This window comes from Myxine glutinosa, chromosome 14, assembly GCF_964187855.1.
Source record: "Myxine glutinosa chromosome 14, kmMyxGlut1.1, whole genome shotgun sequence".
In the NCBI taxonomy this organism is placed as follows: domain Eukaryota; kingdom Metazoa; phylum Chordata; class Myxini; order Myxiniformes; family Myxinidae; genus Myxine; species Myxine glutinosa.
The window spans coordinates 76,638,422-76,661,899 of NC_136274.1; the positions used below are offsets into that span (position 1 = coordinate 76,638,422).

Sequence of the window (23,478 nt, forward strand, 5' to 3'; positions counted from 1 at the left end):
GCACTCTCCCTTCTATGCCATCAATTCGTTCCCCCAGCTGCTGTGCCATTTCCCCAATTTTTCCTTCCAATTGTTCATTCCTTTCCTTTATTTCATTCCTCCATTCCTTCCCCTGGGACTCCATTTTATTTTCCAACCCACTTTTCATTTGTCCCATTTGTTCCTCCAATCGATCACTCATTCCCTTCATTCCTTCCCTACATTCCTTCCCCTGGGACTCACTCTGAGCCCTCATGTCTTTTATTAAATTTACTATGGTCTGGAGATCTATCGGGGCCGTCCCAGCGGCGGGGAAAGTTCCAACGCTATCCTCCTTATCCCCCATTTCCGGCTCACTCCCAACGCTGACGGAGGCCTCGCTGCGTACTTCCATCTCATCAATTTCCGACATCCGCTTTCCGGAAGATTGTTTCCCGCGCGCGTATTTATTTCAATTCCAAAAACACAATTTAAATTTGACGAAGACGCGATATCGCGCTCCGTATGCCCAATTGATTATTAAATTTCTCCGCCTCGCCTATCCAAATTTTGCGTTCGAACGTCGGACGCAATGTACGCCCGACCGTGTCGATGTCTCGCCGCGGACAAAAAATTTGTCCGACGGATTCAAATCCTACACTCCTGACACCACTTGTCGCGTAACCGTGATTAACACCACAGAGTACGGATGACCGATTTGCGAGACTTTAACTCCCGAGGCGAACACTCAATGGCGGACTCACGTTCAACACCAACGCGCGAAATGGCGGGACGCAGCGAAGGCTCCGCAGCCTTATCTATTAAAATGAAACACCCAGGAAACTGCGTTCAAATATGTACAGAAAATAATATAAGGATTTATTATTAAAAGTAAAGCCAGTGAAAAAGCACGCGCCGGTAATACTAATAACTAAATCGGGACGTCCCCACACGACTGATATCAAACACAAACGAGGGAGATTAATACGAAAATAACAAGTCACGTCGTGTACAGTGTACGCGGATTCGGGCTTATCTGTCTTTGTCGTCCTTGTGGCTGCCGTCCAACACCGCTCCTTTCGGCCCGATCGCACACCTCGCTCCAAGTTCCACGGCCCTCTGCCTCCGCCTCCAAGCGCCACCAGGCCTCGTCGGTCCAACGCAGGGCTGCACGAAGCAACCAAAAACCAAGTGCCAACTGCCAACTGCTGAGTGCCGAGTGCCAACTGCCAACTGCTGAGTGCCGAGTGCCAACTGCCAACTGCAACGAGCTGTGGTCACGAACTGTAGAAAATGGCACGAACCGTCAACTGCCACGAGCTCTCACTTCTCTCAACTGCCACTCCGGTACCGAACTGGGACGCTCTACTCAACTGTTCAACGAACTGGGACGACTCGAGATCAGATCGCAACTCAACTCAACTGGCGAACTCAGAGAGACTCAACTCAACTCAACTGGCGAACTCAACTGGCGAACATGGCGTCCGACCGTCGCATATATCTCTCCCCGATGACGTCACATTCGCGCACTCCTCAGCCAATCATATGGTCCCAGCTCGCCGGTCACGCCCTCTACGGCATGCGACTCCTAACATCTCCCCCGTTACGCGACCCTGCGGTCCTGGCATAACACGTGCCGGCCCGGTTTGTAGGCCTTGGGAGGTGTACACGGTGGCGGCCAATTGTGGTGGTGTTTTTGGGCTGGTTTCCTGTCAATTTAATACGGAGTCCTTGTCAGGGAAAGGGGATTATTTAATGTTGCGCTAAGGACCTAACTAATGTTTATGTGGTTTGCAGTGCCATAAAGGACAAAGGTTTGATTACTAGGTGATACTCACAGGGGCGTTACCTTTAACCCCTCACTATTTAACACTCGAATCTCCAGGTAGATCCACACTCATACATCTTACCCCGACAACCGCCTAAACATCAAGAACTTATTACATGTAGAGTCCCTGTCACGACAGCCGAGTACCTACCTATTCAGATCTACCTAGCTCTAGATGTTGCATTACCAAATTCATAACAATATTATGGTTTGGGGCAGCTTTGCTGCATCAGGGCCTGGGCAGCTCACCATCATAGAATCCACTATTAATTCTTCATTGTACTAGAGGGTGCTTGAGGATAATGTGAGGCCATCTGTCGGAAAGTTGAAGCTCAACCGAAGGTGGACCTTGCAACATGACAATGACCCTCAACATGCCAGTAAATCCACCAAGGAATGGCTGAAAGGAAAGAAATGGAGGGTTCTGGAATGGCCAAGTCAAAGCCCGGATCGAAATCCCATCGAGATGTTGTGGGGTGATTTGAAACGAGCTGTGCATGCAAGAAACCTCTCAAACATCGCACAGCTGAAATAATTCTGCATGGAGGAGTGGACAAAAATTTCTCCCAGTCGATGTCAGAGACTGGTAGACAGTTATAAGAAACGCCTACTTGAGGTTGTTTCTGCCCAAGGGGGCAATACCACCTATGAGAGCCAAGGGTGTACTTTACGGTGGAGCTTAAAAAATTAAAAAAAACTAAATTTTTATTTTTGAAAGTCTTACCCCCTTAATCTGTTCCATATAATATAGAAACACTGTATAAAAAAAGTTGAGCACTAAATTATTATGTTTAGGGGTAGCTCAAGGGCCGCAAACATTATGAAAATTATAAAAATTCAACGAATTACGAGTATATCAGACTATATCTTAATTTATTTTTAACAACACACTTGAACACAGTATTTATTTTTGAACACGTTAATAGTGAATTCTTTGTTCAGTTTCTGACAGAGTTCATAGTATCAGTCTGACGATGTCCAGCAAACCCCAAATTTATTATTTTCATGGCATCCCGGACAGTGTATGTTTTCTGCTACATTCTGCGATGGTCCTCGCCAACTTGCAGCAGGAATTGCAGCTGAGTTTCATCGCGGGTTATCAACCCACTGTACTCCTGAATTAGTGCCACTCCACGTTCAGCGTAGTCATTGACAACCTTTAGAGAGTTGACTGTTTCTGCAGCCTGCTTGTAGTCGTCTCTGTCATCCCACAAGTCCGGATCAACCGCGAGAAATCCATCTGGAAGTTCCATCATTCGCAGAAGTTTCATTGACCTTGCTGTGACGAAATCTTCCAAGTTCTTGTCCTTGAATGAATCAAGAGCAACAGTGATTCGCTTGGAATGATCCTGATCTTGGTCTTCTTCATTCTTCATGGCACTCACCATCAGTCTCTTCGTTGCCGAACTGACCCGACTGTCGAAGAAAGCCAAGCTAACAAGTTCCTGTGACAAGTACCACACGTGATTGGAAAACCTGCGTGATGTTGACTTTGAGATGGCTGGATGGATTGATGAGTATTCAAGCAGTGACTTCAGCAGCAGCAGGTCACTGTAAGGAGCACCTGATGCTTGAGGTGCAGAGATCCAGGCTGTCAGGTAGACACGTACTGTGAATACACACACATCACGTAATCCTCTCTTTTCTGCAGGAGTCAGTTTGAATTGAGCCTTGAACATCCAGATCTTGAGACAGTATATTACTTTGGACATCCAGCGGGCGTGGTGCATTGCTCCGGGTGACATGAATCGCACTCCTCTGGCAGGAGCAGCACCGAGAAAGACAATCACAAGTTCCAAGAATTCTTTATAATCATCTCTCGGCTGACTCTGTTCAAGATGCTTGTTGGCATAATCGATAGTGCCTTGCTTTATGTCTTCCACTAGACTTGCCACGTCATCAGCTGCAATCCCTGGTTCATACTTGGCCGTGTCTATGAATCCCCATTATTCCTGGAAGCGTTTGAAGAGTGGAACCTCGGGAGAAGATTTGGCTCCCAATCCCATACACACTTGGAACACTGCACCAATTATCAATTCCATAATGTGATGCCTGCAAGCTAGTGACAAGAGCTCCTTCTCAAGCTTCTGCTCTAGGAGGACACAGGCACCAGCGATCCGACCAGTGTTTGAGCTGGTCGTGTCAAAACACATAGCTCGGATGCTGTCGGCTACGCCCCAGTCTTCAATGGCTCCAAAGACAGCAGCAGCCTGAGCCTCGCCTGTTCCAGATGGAAGCTTGGCAACTGTGAGTAGCTGAGAAACTCCTTTCCCTGAAACCAATACTGGCAGGCGATCAACCTTCTCTTTTCCAATTAGATCAAGGATCAGTTTGCCGTCCCAGTGAACAACAAGGGGAACGTTACCCTGAAACCCCGCCTTTATATTTGCAGATCTCTGGACTCGGTGTTGTACTCTTTGTCGGCGAATTGAGTCTCTGTTTAGAGCAAGTTCATCAATGTTCTGTCCCAAGCTTTTGGCAGTTTCTGCTATAACAAAAACGGCTTTGCGGTCTGGCACTTTTGTGCGATCTAGAGCGGCTGCGAGTTCTTCAGTAACGACAGTTTTTCGCCCCCTCTTTATTTTTCGTGTCTGAAATGTGATGCCTCCAGCAGCTCCCTCACTTGCATTGTCCCCAGTTTCCATCTTTTCACTATCTTCTGCTGAGCTGTTTTCAGATTCAGAACCAGATGAAATCAGTTCAGCTGTAGAAGCTGCTAACTGTTTCATTTGCTCCATTCGCAGTCGCCTGGCAAGCATTTCCTCCTCTCTTTTGGACGCCGTTTTCTCCTTCGCAGCAAGCTTTACATCTACTCCAGCCAGCGACCCCCTTCTTCCCTTTTCTCGCTGGGCTAACAAGAAATCCTTGTCTTCTTGTAATACTGATGTATTGGTCAGAGCATCAGCGTGAGCGACATCAAAAAGGTCTTCAAGCCTGGAAACAAAAGCCGACTCTCTCGCGAGTTGAGTTGGTGACGTTCGCGCTTTGTTCTTTTTCAGAAGACGCCATTCTTCAAATGTCTGCTCAAGCTTGGTTTGGCAGTTTTGATGAGCTCTCATCGGGATTCTAGCTTTCTTCCAAAAGTTAGCTATTTCCGTGATGGTAACATCCGACGATTGTCTTACGGTCTCCTTCAGATCGAGATGGTGATGTAGGAAGAATCCAAGAGCCATACGCAATGATGGCAACTTGCTGCCACTTAATTCAGTCACAGAGTCGCCAAGGAGATACAACTTGGTTTGAGATCTTGTTGCTTTTTCCACAGATGACATTTTCAATCAGATATGAATTTGAAAGAAATATAACATCGCATTAAGAAATTAAGAATCAAGAAAATTCAAACAGTTCTATTAATAACTGAGCAGTGAGCACAATGCCTCAAGCAATTACACAAACATACTGCTGCAACAGTGTTGCAGCTGTTGCTTAGTCAGCATAGTCAGTCCATTGAGTCCAAACAGTAAACAAGTCTGAACATGTCTGGAATATAAATTCATGGAAAATTTTCATTATCAATTTATCAGCAAAACAATGGGATTCGGATGATTGGTTGGATAATAGATATGAACCAGTTGAACCACAATGATTATGCTTCTATAATCTGTGATAATATTATACCATGTTTATGCACCCATTGTGTCTGTGATTCTCTGCAAAGCCTGTGATAACTTCGTTTTTATTTTCAAATAGTGTTCTGTGATACACCTATGTACAGTGTTTACTTTTAGATACTATGGTGATAAGCGTTCCCAGGTCAGCGCTACATCTCATTTTAGCATTTATTGTCTAGCAGACTCTAGCTCAACGAACATTTTACTCTTTTATTATAACACATATTGTGTATGTACAATGTACATATTACTACTGTAATTATTTATTTAATGGAGCACAGAGTTTTATAACTTAAAGGTTTTATCTGTGTTCCCAGTAATTAATTTTACCACAATGATTGCATGTTGTGTGTATGATGATAGGAGAGAGTGTCAATTTACTTAGTAGTTAAAATTGGGTTCTTAATTTATCAACAGAATTAATCTATTATCAGTAGTATGCGAAATAAAAGGGTGGCCGCAGCTTTGGGGTATCAGAAACTTTACCATCATTGAGCTACCCCTAAATATTGTTCAATTGTGCTCATATTTTGCCTGAATTTTTATTTCATATATAGGAACACATTGAGATACAAAGAAGATCATATTTCAAAAGTTCAAAAATAAGCTCCACCCTGCTGTACTTACTTTATCCACATGCAAAATTTGCATTTACGTTTATTTAATTTATACAATGGACTACAAAATGTAAATGTTTCATGATATTTGTTATATTATATCACCTTTATCTATCAATATTGTTGAAATGAAGATCAAATAGCTGTATGTTGAAATATGTTGAAAAAGTCAAAACTTTACATGGGGTGCACTTACTTTTTCACATGACTGTACATACAGAGTATATTTAACAACTACTGGAGGCCCTTTATTGGGATGCCATTTGCAATGTCACTGTTGACCTTAGAAGCCGGAGGCCTATCTCCATGTACAATCTAATCACAATATCGTTTTTGTTTTTTGCTCTTGGTCATCTGCTCGCACATGCAAAAGCAATGATTTCGATTACATCGCCTATACATACCAAAAAAAAAAAAAAGCAATTACCAGACATTACGTCTTACGTCTTTACCAGAGTACGTCTTCTTCCTTCTCCTCTTCCTCCTCCTTCTTATTCTTCTTCCTTCTTCAATGAACATGGGAATATTTATCAAACGGAGGCAAGCTTAATGACCTGACCTGGCAACCATTAATACCAGCATGCATTTTACAAATAACATCTAATTTCACCTCTACGGTAACACTTACAATGCCTCTTAGACAACGTACAGTACAGTACAGTTATTTATGTTGCACAAAATACAGTAGTTATTTCGGCGATTTTGTGATCCCCGATTTGGTACCTCAGCGATGTATTCTGATGTCTTTATCAGTCTTGTAAGTTCTGAAAATGCTCGATAATAAAAGTTTGGATTTTTTTTAAAACGACGCAAGTGTGAGTTGAGACGACAAATATCAAGAAGTGTTATTAATAACGTGACAACGTATTTGCGAAATGACATAAACTGGGGTATAACTGTACTTTCTTTGTATAAAAAAGTCACAGTATAACAGTGTGTTGTATTTCTGTGCTGATATATATATATATATATTTTCTTGTTTGATGGCCTCTAGGAGCAATCCTTGCCCAGCGAGGAGCACGTGCTTACAGTCAGACTTCTCGTGAAACATCTGCACTGCTTTGCTGGCAACCTTCGTGAGCTTCCTGCTTCAGGCACATGTAGCCCATACCATGGGCACAGTGCCAGCCCCTTTGACAACTTCAAACGGTAAGTTTGTTGTTGTTCTTCTTCATCCTCTATCAACCGATGCAAATTAAACCCCCAAAGGAAGGGGATGGTTTTTGACGTCTTTAAATGAGCTATAAGCTCTTTGTGGTCAAGAAAATATTGAATAATTCTGAAAATGTTGGTAATCGTTTTGATGCATGATGATGTTTGCTTTGTTTTTTGGTTTTTTTCAGTGTTTAAATTTTTTTTTTCTCTATGATTGATACACGCAGGACGGCAGTTCCCAGAGTACTGCAGAAGAGACTGTACCTTTTCCTACTGCACTGCTTTAACCAGTGGCCATTGGATTGCTCCTTCCGCCCAGTAAGAGTCCCCACAAAAAACAAACTAACTTCCTTAGAATACGTAATGTGGAGTTTCTTCCAATGGCATTTGCTGTGTCACTAATCTTGACAAAGACCATTTTGAAGCTGTCTGTCCCCATCTGTCTGCAGGTTTTTGAGACGTGGCTCAGCTACATCCAACCATGGCGTTACGCCAGGAATACAGCCCAGTGTAGTGATCGCGACGATTGCAGCATCTCTGACAAATGGTGTGTGTGTACTAAATGGCAACTTTAAAAATTTTTTTATGTAGCCCATTGGGCAACGCCATCTGTTGTGTCTGTCCATCCATTGTATGTATGTATTGTCGTGTGCCTGCCCTGTGGTTAACACTGCAGGGTGACATGGATGACCAAACGAGCTGAACACTCCGAGGCGTTCAATTCAATATGACAGTATTCGTTACACGCGAGGGAAAAGGGGGATGACGAACTTACCTGGATGGCTTCCACCCTACGTCTTCACACCTGGATAAATTAACTCAAACGACACGGAATTAAAATGTACAAAAATACCCGCTTTATTAAAGAAAATGCTGGTCACAAAGAATGCATGGCGAAATAATAACTATAATTCCTAAACGGGACGTCCCCACATAGACTCGAATACAAACAATAGGAAAAATAACTGGAAAATAAATGTCGTTTGTGGCACTCAAATCGGTTCTTGAATCTCGTCAGAAATCGTCAAAACACCTTCACATCCTTGGCGGGAAAATGCCCTCGTTGGCGCGAACTAGGCCTCGCTGTGCGTCCGCTCACTCCTGGCTTCGTCAAGACCACAGTGAGCAGGCCGTGCCCGTCCACTCGTCGTTCTTGTGCGGGAAACCGCAGTTCTCGGTCCGCAGTTCCTCCTCCTCACGATCACGATGAAGATGTCGGAACGCGACCGTTCGTGATGAATCTTCCTTGCGCAAGAGAAATAGCGACCGTTCGCAATGGGATCCAGAATACAACAACAACAACAACAACATGCATTTTAAAGGCCATTTTCCTTGCTAGAGCTGGGGTTAGCCTTGCGGTCCCCATGACAATCTTCTCCATTTTGCCCTATTTTCTGCATCTCTCCTTGTTAACCCCCTTGCCCGCATTTCTTCTTCCACCATCTTTAGCCAAGTCTTTCTCGGTCTTCCCCGTCCTCTGCTTCCTTCTACATTCATTTCCATCACTCTTCTCAACCAGTCACTTTCATCCTTCCTCAACACATGACCAAACCATCTCAACCTGTTCCTCTTCACAGCATCAATCACAGGCTCTATTCCCATCATCTTTCGCAATTCATAATTTGTCTTCCTCTCTCTCAACGATACTCCGCACATCCGTCGAACCATTCGCATTTCCACCCTTTCCAACCTTCGTTGCTGCTCTACGTTCATTACCCATGTCTCGCTCCCATAAATCATAACACTTCTCACACATGCAGCATACACCTTTCCCTTCAGCTTCAACGACACTCCCCTCATCATCAGCACGCCACTCAGTTCCCGAAACTTCTTCCATGCACATCTCACTCGAGCAACCGTTGCTGAGTCTGATCCACCTTCTCCATTCAGCATGTCTCCGAGGTAGCAAAATGTTTTCACACCTTCCAGCTTCACGCCGTCTCCAAGATCCAACTCAACATTTCCTCCATCTGCAGCTCTCTCTGTGCACACCTTACGCTTGAATGTAGCTGCCACACTGGTTAATGACCCTCTCTGACCACTACATTTTTGATGAACCCACTCAGCGCACATTGTACATTGAATGGAGTTCACTCCGACACCCTTCCTACACACACAGCACAGGGCCACTTCCCAGTTCTTTCCACCTTACCACATGCTTTACCACTTGCCATCACCTTCGTCTTTCCGATATTCACCTTCAGACCTTTTGTCTCCATACATTCCTTCCACGTGTTCATCTTTTCCTTCAGTCCATCCATACTTTCCGCAATCAACACCAGATCATTTGCATACAACAACTCCCACGGTAAACCCTCCTTTACGTTCTGAGCCAGCACCTCCATCACAGCTACAAATAGTAGTGGACTTAGTACCGACCCCTGATGCACTCCCACCTTCACCTCAAACTCACCACTGTTCCCGTGCTTCGTCCTTACAGCTGTGCGTGCTCTTTTGTACATTGCCATCACTACTCTGATCAACCATTCCTCCACTCCTAACTTCCTCAATGCCCATGTCAATACTTTGCGTGGTACCCTATCGAATGCTTTCTCCAGAATGAGAAGAGGAAATGTCCGCCGTTACGTTCCTTTGTGATCAAGGCTCTTATGTCATCTCATGACGTCTCCGTGTCCGCTCCTATCAGCGAGTCCCATCTTGGTTGTCTTTTTGCCAATCACTGCTCTTCGGGGCGTGGCCTCACAGATCTTTTGTGCAATTCTACCTGGACTAAGGTATTGCCTACCCCCTACAAACGTAACTATGTACAGTTGTGGCCAAAAATATTGTCACCCTTGCACTTTTTTCAAATAACTCACAATTTTCTCTAAAAACAAGTTGAAGTTGACAAAAAGTATTTGGTCTCCACAATTCTTTATTTCACTGTTAATATTACAGAACATTTGTTTTTGATTCGGAACTTAATATATCCTTTAAAATCAGAATATAAAAAGAAATGGCATTGACAAAATTATTGACTCCCTAGACTTCATACTTGGCAGCACGACCTTTGGACAAAATAACTGCAGTCAAGCGCTTCCTATAGCCATGAATAAGCTTCCGACACCTCTCTACTGGTAGTTCGACCCACTCTTCTTGTGCAAACGGCTCCAGTTCTCCCAGATTTGAAGGGTGCCTTCTCCCAACTACTGTTTTCAGATCTCCCCACAGGTGTTCAATGGGATTTAGATCTGGACTCGTTGCTGGCCACTTCAGAACAGTCCAGCGTTTTGTCTTGAACCATTCCTGGGTGCTTTTTGAAGAGTGTTTGGGGTCATTGTCCTGCTACCCAGCTTTCTGACAGTGGGTTGAACATTGCGCTCCAAAATGTCTTGGTGATCGACTGATTTCATGATGCCATGCACACATTCAAGGTACCCAGTGCCAGAGCCAGGATTCTAACCAATGGGGATTTCCATGCTATATAATTTTAAATGCTGAACGTCAAGCAAGGAAACGGCACGTGACATTTTTAAAGTCTTTGGTACGATTCGAACAGGTCCAATCCATGTGGGCATTTTGTAGGAGACCCCTTCTCCTTACTGGATGGTCGTTGGCACCCTTTGGGAGCACATCCACCCTTTGTCAGGTGTTGTTTATAGTCTTGGTGGGTTGTCAGTCACCCTCTCCACGAGGGAGGTCAGTGAGGGGTGTCGGTTTAGTCACTGACAACGTGACCATGCGGCAGGTAGCACTGGGTACATGATAAATTAATTTGAATTACCTCAGGCTGATTCGTTCCAATATTTAATTATTCTGCTCAGGGTGGTGTTTGTGCAAGAAAACCTGCTTTTCTACACCAAGTTTTTCCGGATGTTTGTGAGCCGGGCGCTGCGCACAAACCTGTCTTCCCCAAAGCAGGCTCTGGTCGTGTACCGTGTTGGCAAGGTCTATTCTCCTGACAAGCTCAAGGAAATGATCATCAAATGTGAGTGGAAAGATTCTTGTTTTATCCCCTTGTTTCCTGGTTCAAATTTCCGACTTGATGCGTATTCCAGTATTTTGTTGGGAAACTACTGTGACGATTCAAAAGTATGAAACCTTCATCAAACGCGAACCCGTTAGATTTATGGATGGATCTTATTGATGAGAGCAGGTGAGGAAGTGCTCCAAGAAGGTGAGCTGCTGCTTTCTAGTTCTTCACCATCTGGGATCTACGCTTCACCCGAACGCAGGAAATTCAATCCGGTCTCACCTCAGCGGCCTGCAACAGCAGACATGGTTACGAAGCTTCGTTCCCACGTTTCTTCCCTGGATGGATCAAGCCAAGCCTATGAGCCCATGTTCGGCGCTGAAAACAGAGCAGTGGTAAATAGTCCTTGGACCAATCCCACCGGTGTTTGTTTGGTTTCAAATTAGAATGAAGCCCAAAACAACTTGGCTATCATGACTTTGCTATCGTTTCATGCCTTGTTACCCTCGTCAGAGGAGAGGGTATTGCATTTGAGTCCGTTTGTTTGTTTGTCTGTCTGTTTGTTTGTTTGTCTGCACAGAATAAATATGATTTTCTCTGCAACCGTTGGTCCGATTGACAGGAAATTTTCACCAGAGGTGCAACTCCACCTGCAGAATTTTTAAAAATAATTATGTCATCGGTCACATGGTTCGGCCGCCATCTTGGAAAAATCGAAAATCTTTGCACCTCTATATCTCGGAAAGCACTGAATAGAAAAAAATTGAGACATGGCTCATTGTAAAGAACTCTTCATGGGGAATAAAATATGTTAATGATGTCATAGGTGCCTCCATTATGATGTCATAATTCGACAAGTATAAAACTTCATCCGATCAAGATGAAATTTCTTGAGCATAATCTAGGAATTAATTGGTTTAGAAAAAAAATAATGATCATTGACATCATTGGTCACGTGGTTCGGCCGCCATATTAATTTTAACACAAAAGTTTTAAAAACCACTGAAAATACATCCTGGCGAGGGTTTGCAATCTCCGATTGCTCTTTCTTGTTTGTACTTGTATCTTGTTAGTTTATGAAAATGTTGGTTGGAGGAGTAACTCACCTGAAATTTATATTTTCCTCTCATATGAAACAGACAATTCCCAACTTCAATGCAAATGTTTCACATGTATTAATTTCCTTAAACATCAAAGTTTTGTTTGAGTTATAAAGTAATGGAGCTCACCATTTTGGCAGCTTCTTTGCATGGGCCATCCATGATGCAAGGTGTTCAATGACAGGACAAGGGGCCTAATGTGATTTAAATGCTTCCTGATGCTGGAGCTGTCAAAATGCATCAAGTTCTCGAATTCAAAAATGCATACCTGATGTGTCAATGTCATATGGTAAAGCCATGTCCTTGGCCTGGGTGACACATTTGGATGGTTTCACCATCAAGCGACCTCAGATTAAGTGTGGGCTTGGTTACGGCCATGAAACAAGGCTATTACACATTTTAGAATTGCTATAAAACCACAGTGGCCAAACGACGCACCATACTTTCATGAGATGGGTTCCCATTTTGAGTACTACTGGAGCTCATGATGCTGGAATCGCAGGTTCAACTAGAATGGCACTCAGTAGAGAGCATACCTCCACCTGGTGAACATTTTATGCTTGCTATCTCAGAGTAGACCAGAAAATCACAATACAGAATTTATATAATGTGGAAACATTCAACCTTCCCCTCCCAACTTTGTCACATCTTTGCTCTTCCTCTCCCCCCCACCCCCCCTCCTCCCTCCAAACCCTACCTCTGTCGTCTCCTTCTCACCCCCGCCCCACTCATAAAAGAAAATTGGCATTCCCCATCGAAACAGCAGAATAATGAACGCTTTCCCCTCCACGATCACGCTATCACCTACCTCACAGAAAACCACGATCAAAATATCTCCTGCATGTCATGGCCCGACACGGTCGCCTGTCCAACTCACAATCCTGCGTCCTGCGTCCTGTGAGATGTGTGGAAAGCCCATGTAATTGCAACTCACAAGTAACCCAAAACCAATTATCTTCTTCCTGATGCATATGTACACCCGCATCGTTAAAGTAAATAATGTGGCCGATATTTTATTTCACAATGTCGTGAGATTCCCTGAAGTCCTCGCACAGAGACCTTTATAATGACATGGGTTTTATGATCCCTGTTTGAGTCGTTTAAGAGAAAATTGTCGGAAATATAGCAAGGACCTGCGTAACCTTCGCGGTGAAAGCTCTGCTTGTGGGAATGCCACATAGTTATTTGGACGGTGTATTGACAACAGACCACTACCTCGATCGCTGAGGCATCACCGTTTTTACCTGTCACTTTGGTCGTTTCATACTGAAGGAATAACTTGTAGGGAGGGATGGTGATTGTGAATACGACAGCTCTGAAGATGTATTTGGCTTTGCATAGTAGTAAGCACCAACATGGCGGTCGTATGATTTTTCAGGTTGAAATTGTGGGTGGAGTCAGGCAAACTATTCTACCCATGGGTGGAGTCAGGTAAACACGACCAATGGATTGAATGGAATGTTTCTCAATTGACAGATTACGGAGATTTACATGCAATTTTAGAAGTAGTTAATGAGTTCCTTTATAAGGCACCTCAATGCACCTATTTATGGCCTCGAAAGGTGGTTTTTTAAATTTATTTTAATGCAGGGGGAGGCCATTAGGCCCATCAAGCCTGCACAATGATTGCCAACCTGTGGTTGTTTGTCCTTGCTCTGTCCTTTTTAAAATGCTGAGCATCCAAGAAAGGAAGCAACACATTCCATATTTGGTGTTTGATCTGACATGGCTCGGGTGGGTTTCAAACCGCCGACCTCCCAGGCTCGGAGCAGGCGCTCCAACCATTATGGCACCGAGGCTGGGGAATTAATTAAATTATTCCTCTTTCCAGGTCCTCCAACTCGTACAGCTGCTCCAGCAGGCACAGAGCTCTATATCTCCGGACTGGAGGGCAAACAGAAGTTCCGAGCTGTCCACAAACTCCTTCTTGTCTCTGTTGTCGTGGGCCTGGTGGACCCCGAACGGATATTCTTCTGATGGGGATGACTGTGAAGCAAAGGATTCCAGGAAACTGGGCGAGCACTTGCAAAAGTCGATAAACTACTTTTCTCAAATGTATAAGGTAAGAAAATGCTTTTTATTTCCCCGTCTGTCTAAAGTTGAAATGATACACAATGAAGTTCCTTTTTAAACGTTGACAAAAATCCTAATTCAGTAAAAATCATTTTGTGTGCCAAATGTAAATTTGTTTTGTGTCCAACTCCGAGTTCTGTGCTTTGTGCAACTCCGACAACTCCTGTTGTCTCCTGTTGTCAACTGTTGTCTCCTGTTGTCAACAACTCCTGTTGTCAACAACTGTTGTTGTCAACAACTGTCAACAACTGTCAACAACTGTTGTCAACAACTCCTGTTGTCAACGACAACTGTGCAACTCCGAGTCTCCGAGAACTCCGAGTTCTGTGCTTTGTGTCCAACTCGTCTGGGAAATAAATAAAATGTCGGTTAGCAAAGGCGTGATGAAGGGACATTGTTTACTGTTTGGCTTGCAAAGATATGGGCTAAGTGGGAGACACTCTCATTGGTTAAAAGTTATGAGGCTGAGGGTGGAGTTGGTTGTTGTCGGTGAGGAGCAAATTTGCACCCGACATAACAGCGGGAAAAGCACGAGTCACGAACTGGTGAAGTGTGAAGCGCCGTGCGTCAGTTGGACTCTGGCTGAAGTTGCCAGCAGAGGGTTTGAACTGAACTTGTATTTCCTTCAGATCAACGCAGCTCTGGTGGTTCCACGTGTGGTGAATTTTGGCTCTGGCTCTACAAACAACGAACCCGACTGCGTTCCCAGTGAACATGGGCCAGTGCTCACGCCCCTCGGCCGATACCAAGTAAGTGATTAGGTTGTTTGTCTGTGTGTGAAAAAGATATCTCAAAAGGTTGTGGACGGAGTTGGACAAAATTTGGCGGAGAGGTATCGTAGATGACAAGGACGAAATGATTAGATTTTGGTGAAGATCCGGATTCGGATCCGGCTACTAGAATTTTAAAGTGATTCTTCACCATTGGGAGATAGGGCCAAAAACGATACATGGCAGGATATCTCAAAACGTTATGGATGGATTCGGACGAAACTTGGTGGACCGGTTGGGTGTGTGACAAGGAAGAATCGATTCAATTTTGGTGAAGATCCGGATTCGGATTCGCCGACTAGAATTTTTAAGTGATTCTTCACAATTGGAAGATAGGGCCAAAAACGATACATAGCAGGATATCTCAAAGTTGTGGACGGATTCAGACTAAACTTGGTGGACCGGTTGGGTGTGTGACGAGGACTAATCGATTCAATTTTGGCGAGGATCCGGATCCAATAATTTTTTAAGTGATTCTTCACTATTGCGAGATGGGGCTAAAACTGAAACTTGGTGGACAGGTTGGGTGTGTGATAAGACAATCGTTTAGATTTTGGTGAAGATCTGAATATGGATTCGGATACGAGAGTTATAGAATTTTTTCATTGATTCTTCAGCACTGAGAAATCGGGTGAAGAGCGACATAAAACATATTTTCAAAAGTTGTGGACGAGTTATGAATAAACTTGGGGAAGGGGGCGAGTTGGGTAGGTGACAAGAACAATTCGATTACATTTTGGTTCAGGTCCGAATCCAGATCTGGCCTATCCGTGAGATACAAAATGTAAACGTTCAGCCTGGCGGAGGTATGCGCTCCACCGAGTGCCATTCTACTTGTTTTACTGCAATATGAAAATCAAAACTTTAATTGCATGTTGACTCAGTCGGTATGATGATGCGATTGGTCTCGTTCCGATGCTCCGACAGACAGTGTTGCCTTACTGAAGGTAAAGTTTTAGCCAGCTGTCGCATCTCTTTGCATTTGCTTAGAGACATCAAATATCCCATGATGCCTTTTGAAAAGAGCAGGCCATTGTACCTTTGAATCTTGCTCAACATGCCATCCCGGTCTAGCACAAAGATGACAATGGTAAACTACCCGGCATGTTGCTTTCGCAGCATCTACCTTCCTATCGTATATCAGATTAGATGGGAATAATTTTAATAAAAAGTGTTATCATGAAAATCGTGCATTTCCCATCGCAGTTGATGAATGGCTTGCGGCATTTCAACATCAAATACCAGGGAGATTCCGACCTCCAGCCAATCAGGAGTTTTGAGAATGCAACGCTGGTGCGGGTTCTCCATCACTTCTCTTCCATCATCAACTCCAGAGTGAGTGCAACGTTTATTTGAGCACCTGATAGTATTTATTCATCAGGCCTGATGCAGGAAGCACTAATGAAACCGAGGAAGTGCGTCAAGGCTTTCGAGCAGCTCGGTTGTCTCGTCGACCCAAACATCATGATTGGTTCATCTCTCCTCGAGCCCGACAGCTTTTTGGCTGACTGATGTCCCACGTTTTACGCTCGATCGCAAACCTGACAAAGCATGAAGCCTTTTGACAAATTAATCGATCATTTATTGTTATACAAATTAATTCTTTTTTACTGTTGGGTTTGAATATTTGTTGCTGTGCTTTGTTAGTATGTTTGTGGTCCATGTTTTGTAAATCGAAAGAATCCCATCAGGTGGTGATCAACTTTTCTGGAGTACCCATGAGCCTTTCCTTGTTATTACGAGGACACCAGCTCCTTGAGCACGCGGCTGGGGAGGGGCAGTTATGTTGTCTTTGACTATCAATACCATAGCACAGTACCCATCCAGCGGGCGATCTTGTTCTCAGTGTGCAATATTTTATTTTGACTTATCCCTTTATTTGGGTGGTGTATAGGCAACAGACCGCTGCCTCGATTGCTCCTGAAATTTAAAAAATAACGCATGTTACGTACATGAAATGTCCGATTGACCAATCCCCAACAACTTTTGCCTTTGTGCCAGGGGTAGAGGGGGAAGGGGTGGGGGATGCCCCCCTCACCCCACAAGGATATACTCTATGTATGCGTACCTCTGATATTTGTAGGGAAAAACAAGAGACTGAGAAACTGCCTTCAAACAAGGAAATGAGGCCATTTGGGCCAACAATGCCATGATGCACTCCCAGGTTCTTTTGTTTTTTTGCAACATATTCAACATCAATTTTCATGGTTTTGACAAAAGTCTAAATAACGCGATCCTGATCAGGTGCCCCAGCTTGGTTCCACCAACCCCTTCCCCCACGTGTATTTTAATTCAAGGCTCGCAGAATGGCCGATAGGTATGCACAGCGTTCTAAACTGTCAAGCTTTGGTTCAAATCTCGTCCCAGCTATAAACTGGTCATCCCGATGTTTCACAGGCACAGTGGTTCATCAAGGTGTGTGCCTTCCCTTGGCTGGACGTTAAACTGAACAACCCAAATGCTAACATTAGGTGGTGCATGTTAAAGATCCCACGGTGTCCTTCGCGATCCCGGTGTGTACCCTGGTTTAGAATAGGTACACCGTATCCCTGCGTGTCGTAGGAGGCGACTAAGAGGGTTGGCGTCAGGAAGGGCATCCGGCCATAAAAACATTGCCTCAAAAAGAGAACCATGACAATTACAACTACATATGGGCAGGGTACAGCCCGAAGTGGAGATCGGTTTCTGAGGTTTGGGACATGGAATGTAGGGACAATGACAGGGAGATCAGGAGAAGTGGTGGAAGTATTGGTCAGAAGAAGAGTGGACATATGTTGTGTGCAAGAGACGAGATGGAAGGGAAGTGGTGTGAGAATGGTGAAGGGTAGGCAGGGACAGAAATACAAGTTTGTGTGGCAAGGGTGCCCGGAGGGCATGAATGGTGTTGGTGTCCTGTTTTCTGAGGAGTTTGTAGACAGTGTGGTGAGTGTGACTAGAGTGAGTGATAGGTTGATGATGGTGAAAATGATGATTCGAAAGCTCTTGGTGAACGTCATCTCGGGATATGCTCCGCAGGCAGGTTGGTCGGAGCGATGAAGAGGACAGGTTCTGGTGTGCGATAGAGAAGCTGATGGAAAACGTGAAAGATGAGGAAGTTGTTGTGGTAGGAGGAGACCTAAATGGACATGTGGGAAGGAGTATGGACGGTTTTGAGGGAGTTCATGGGGGTTACGGATATGGTGTGAGAAATGGAGAAGGTGAAAGGATTTTGGAGTTTGCTGATGGAGCTGATTTGTTGATTTGTAATACTCAGTTCCAGAAAGAGGATAATAAGCTTGTTACATATAGTCTAGTAGGAAGACTAGGTCCCCCTGCACCCCCCGGAGATATACTTCTAATCAGTGTTTCTAGATTGGAAAAAATGTGTAGAAAATGACTAGCTATGGCCCCAAGCTGAAAAAATGTCCCACATACCATTTTTATGCAAATTACTGCTGCCATTATCAAAAAAACGATTTTTGACATATCTCAGCCAATATTGCAGATAATTGAAAAATGAAGGTGTCTAGACCCATGTTTTGAAGGGCATAGATCATGATAGAACTATTCATAACATGATTACATGTGTCTATGGTATACTAGTATGCATATTAATGCTGTAATTACAAAATAATCAGTTTTACAAATGATAAGGATACGTTAATACTGCAGATAACTTAACATGGTACATAAGGGGTCTAAACCCAGGTATTTTCAAGGTTAAATGTCAACAAGATGCTCCTGAGTCTTGCATAGGGGCGGGACATTGGCAGTAACATTGGTACCACTCAACTTTTCTTCCCACCATTGACTTTGTATTGCGAGAGATTTTCACTTGCTTATTTAAAGGTTTCTCACCCAGCCCACGTAAAATCTACCAACTCCTGCTGTTAACTCCCAAACATATTTTTTTATGTTATCCAATCACAGTGCAGAAATGACAGACTAGAGATCCAAATTAGTGCTGCTATAGCTGCCATTTTACATTTCCATCCATGTAACATGCGCGCTCGCGCGCTCGTATCAATTGGTAATGTCGCGCGCTCGTATCAATTGGTAACGTTGATGTTATTGAATACCTCAGTTGAAAGTTCAGTCTTCCATTCCATCTGTGTGTTGTTCTTGGTATTCATCCTCCAATCTAGCCAGGTAAGATGCTAACTATAATGTTACTCACACTCTTGACTTCAGTTTCTGCATGAAATCATAAACAGGCAGAATAACAGCTGAGCCAGCTAGCACCATGTTAGCTAACGTTAAAGCTAGCCTCATCTATGTACAGTATGTTCCTAATGTCGGTGTAACTTAAACTTTTGTTAATGCCAAACATGAGACATATCTGTTGACTTCTGTATATGAATTGAACCAGAAAGAGGCACGACAGCTGAGCTAGCTACAGTAACTTAGCACAATGTTTCATTGGCCTAGATAGCTAACGTTAGTGTGGAAGAATTTAGATGTTTTAGCTATTAGCACTTTTGATGCCACTAAACATGGTTTAGTCAGCTAAAAAGTACCCTAGTGTAGAACATGACTCAGAACCTCTGTTACCTCACTGAAAACTCAGAGCCTCCTTTCACAGGCACTTTTAACATCATTCGTGATTTCTTATTTGTCATTTAACAGTGATGGTAGACATCGACAGCAAGCATGCCCAAAAGAAAACGGAGTGTAGAACCTGCAGCCCAAAGCTCTCCTCCTACATGCATCCTTCATGTACCATCCATGTCTGATCATGGGGATTTCACGCCCCTCCGTAAAATTAAAGGATCTGCTTCAGAAAAACTGCAACTGCTTCAAAAGATCCGGGATAGACGTCTCAACCAACCGCATGACTCCCCATGTCGTATGCAATCAGTATGTGATCAGATCCCGGCAACTCTTCCTGATGACCTAGAAAGAGTAGGATATCACAGCAAGTGTTATAAGCACTTTGTCCGCCACTTTCATCGTCTGGGAGATGATACAGAACCAGGGCCATCAACCTCATCATGGCATCACTCTCCTCGTAAACCAGGAGGTTCTGCTGAACCCATCTTCCCGCCAGAGTGTATATTTTGTGAGAAAGTTGAGACCAAAGATGCTCATCGCAATACTGAGAGGCCTACAACCTTCCCATCCTTTAAAAACAAAGAAAATGCATGGGAGCAAATCGAAACACGGGCTGAGAAAATGGGTCTCTATCGACTCCATCGAAAGGTGAAAAACAAAGACCTCTTTGCATGTGAGGCCAAACACCATCCGTCATGTTTTAAAGCTTTCCGCACAGCATTCTACAACTATGAGCGTGCGATTCACAGAGCCGAAGCACCAAAGGAGCAGGCTTGCATGTCAGCCGCCCATGAAAAGGCATTCAACTCAGTACTGGAACACATTCAAACCCAGGTCATCCAGCAGAATAAAGTTCTACAGCTTTCTTCCTTGCGCTTGCTCTATGTCGAGGAACTGAAACTGAATGGATATGAGAACTCAAATTATCGGTCAGAGAAACTACTGAAACGCCTACAGAATGACCCAATCAAGGAGCATATCCACTTCACGAAGGTTGATCATGACAAATGTGATGTCATTTCTTTCTGGCTTGTGCACAGCTCAAACATAACAGTTTCCAATGCTCTCGCACGAGCATTCACACTCGGAAGCACAAACAAGAACCAAAATGTTGCCCTCCAACTTCGCCAGGGTATTCTACAGGCTTTCAGAGAGTGTAAAGACCAACCATGGCCACCAACAGCTGAAGACATGGAGCTCAATCCTGAAGACATCCTACCTCCAGACCTTGTCCGCTTTCTCAGCGTGCTAATGACTGGCAAGGAGGGCATCGAGACAGAAAAGGTGAAGCGTCTGGTCTTCTCCATTGGACAAGATCTGTGCCGTGCAGTGTCAGATGGAAAATGGAAGTTACCAAAGCACATTCTCCTCTGTGTGACTGTAAGGCACCTGTTCCGAAGCAAACAGCTCACCACAATACTACACAGGCTTGGACACTCTGAGAGCTACGATTTCGCCTTGGAGTTGGAAACTGCTCTCGCCAAGGTCCTGGATGAAGTCTCAACTTATCGTACACCACAAATTGTGACAGGAGAGGGCAACCTTGTATTCCACTGTGAGTGGGACAACTTGAATAAAACCACTACCAGTGTGCACGGCAGCAACATTGTAAACAGTGCTGGAGGAATCATGGTGCAGGAGGTCAAGCCCGGGTTCGAGAGCAGCAAGGACCGAATGCTACCTACCATCAATAGGTCACAACAGCGTAGCCTGAAGGTCGACACACCAAAAACTCTCCCACCCTTGCACTTTACTCGCGTTGGCCCGAAGTTCCCTGAAGGCTCATCATTCACACCGCCAGCAGAGAATGACACAGTCTATGCCACTACGATGCAAGAGTACTACATCTGGCTCTTCATCAGATACATCGGAAGCTGTGGCCTGCAGCCTGTGCCTGGGCTAGGGGGTTTCACCTCTGCAACTGGTTCTCCCCCACCCAGCAAGACGGTGTACCTGGATACAGGGTCAGGGAAGCATCGCCAACTTGTCAACGTCTCTGAGCTGGCAGAATCCCTGGGAGAGGACTACTGTGCCACTCTCCTGGGGTACTATGTGTTCAGCGGAGAAGACTGCACCAGTGCACCAGTGCCTTCAAAGGGAAGGGAAAAGTCGGGCCCTTGAAAAAGCTGGAGAAGAATCCCAGGTTTCACAGGGCATTCGGTGAACTGGGTGACAACTGGGATGCCAACCCTGAGGTGGAGAGGCAGTTAGAAAAATTCACCTGTGTGATGTACGGCCAGAGTCGCGAGTCATCAGTGGACATTGTCCGTGCCAAGCTGCTACGAAAAATGGTGGGAGAGGACAAGACCCTCACATCCAAGTCCAAGGTTGATCTGGCTCGCCTTCCTCCATGCCAGTCTGCCCTGAAGCCGCACATCCAGCGTGTGAACCACCGCGTAGCATTGTACAAAAGAGCCGATCAACCTATCATCGAAAAGCCAAAACCTTATGAGGAGCAAGGATGGATAAGGACTGATGAAGGACTGTTGAAACCAATGTGGTCCAGTGGTCCCATCCTACCAACCTCACTGGTGGATCTTCTGAACACAGGAGAGCACGAAGAGGAGGAGGAAGAGGAAGGAGAAGAAGAGTTTGACTCTGACGATTTCGATGAAAATGATGATGACTGACTCAGTGTAGAATCACTAATGCTAATGATGTTTATCTAAAACAAGCAAGAGAAGAGTGGTCACATTGAGTGCTAGGACTATTTTGACAGTTGTAATATTTAGAAAAATAAAACTTTGTGTTAACGTCTGTGTAGACGGACCTTAATATGAGTCTATTATTTCGTAAAACTGTGATTATTTTGTAAATAAAGCACTAATTAGCATACTAGTATACCATAGACACATGTAATCATGTTATGAATAGTTCTATCATGATCTATGCCCTTCAAAACATGGGTCTAGACACCTTCATTTTTCAATTATCTGCAATATTGGCTGAGATATGTCAAAAATCGTTTTTTTGATAATGGCAGCAGTAATTTGCATAAAAATGGTATGTGGGACATTTTTTCAGCTTGGGGCCATAGCTAGTCATTTTCTACACATTTTTTCCAATCTAGAAACACTGATTAGAAGTATATCTCCGGGGGGTGCAGGGGGACCTAGTCTTCCTACTAGACTAATACACGTCAGGTGGGTCGACGACAACCGTTGACTACCTGATGGTGCGTAGGCGAGATAGGTGGCACCTCCGGGACACAAAGGTGATCCCGGGGGAGGAGGCTGTTTCACAGCACCACTTGGTTGTCTGCGACACAAGGGTGAAAGGTGCGAGGAGAGCTCGGCGGGTGAAGTACCAACCGAGAATGAAGGTGTGGATGTTGAAAGAGGTGACAGTAACGGAGGCATTAAAAGAGGCTGAGTATGGTGGAGGATGATGTGGTTGAGCTTGAAAGTGGTTGGATGTCAATGAAAGATAGTCTGTTGGGAGCTGTTGGTGAGGTATGTGGATGGACAAAAGGACCACCGAGGCACTCGGAAACATGGTGGTGGGATGATGAAGTTGGAAAGAGGATTGACGAGAAGAGGAAGAAGTTCAAGGAGTGGCAGAAGGCAAAGGGGACGGGAGCAGAAAAAGCAGAGCATGAAAGTTATAAGGCAGCCAGGAAGGCTGCAAAGAAAGAGGTAGCAAAGGCACAGGAGGCATGTAGGAAAATGTTCGGAGAACGCTTGGATTCGGAAGAGGGTCAGAGAGCGGTATTCAGGATTGCAAAGCAGATAGCGAAAGAGAGGTGTGATGTGATGGGGGTGAGTTGCTTGAAGGATGAAGTGGGACAAATCGTTGTGGACCCAGATGGAATTGGAGGAAGATGGAAAAGATATATGGAAATGCTGTTGAATACAGAGAATGAATGGGATGGCAACATAGAGAGTAACCCAGTTTTCGGACCGGCAGAGAAGATAACTGAGAAG

General features: G+C 44.4%; 1 protein-coding gene across 1 annotated transcript in view; it reads left to right on the plus strand.

Moving 5' to 3' along the window:
* The window catches only part of LOC144888838 (sphingomyelin phosphodiesterase 4-like), a 66,343-nt gene that overhangs the window by 39,485 nt on the left and 3,380 nt on the right, over positions 1 to 23,478 (plus strand). Inside the window, exons 7-14 of the mRNA XM_078768300.1 lie at positions 7,009 to 7,163; positions 7,397 to 7,487; positions 7,619 to 7,716; positions 10,934 to 11,097; positions 11,266 to 11,477; positions 14,014 to 14,244; positions 14,885 to 15,004; positions 16,232 to 16,360. Coding sequence (XP_078624426.1) covers positions 7,009 to 7,163; positions 7,397 to 7,487; positions 7,619 to 7,716; positions 10,934 to 11,097; positions 11,266 to 11,477; positions 14,014 to 14,244; positions 14,885 to 15,004; positions 16,232 to 16,360 — 1,200 coding nt within the window. The remainder of the gene's footprint in view (positions 1 to 7,008; positions 7,164 to 7,396; positions 7,488 to 7,618; positions 7,717 to 10,933; positions 11,098 to 11,265; positions 11,478 to 14,013; positions 14,245 to 14,884; positions 15,005 to 16,231; positions 16,361 to 23,478) is intronic.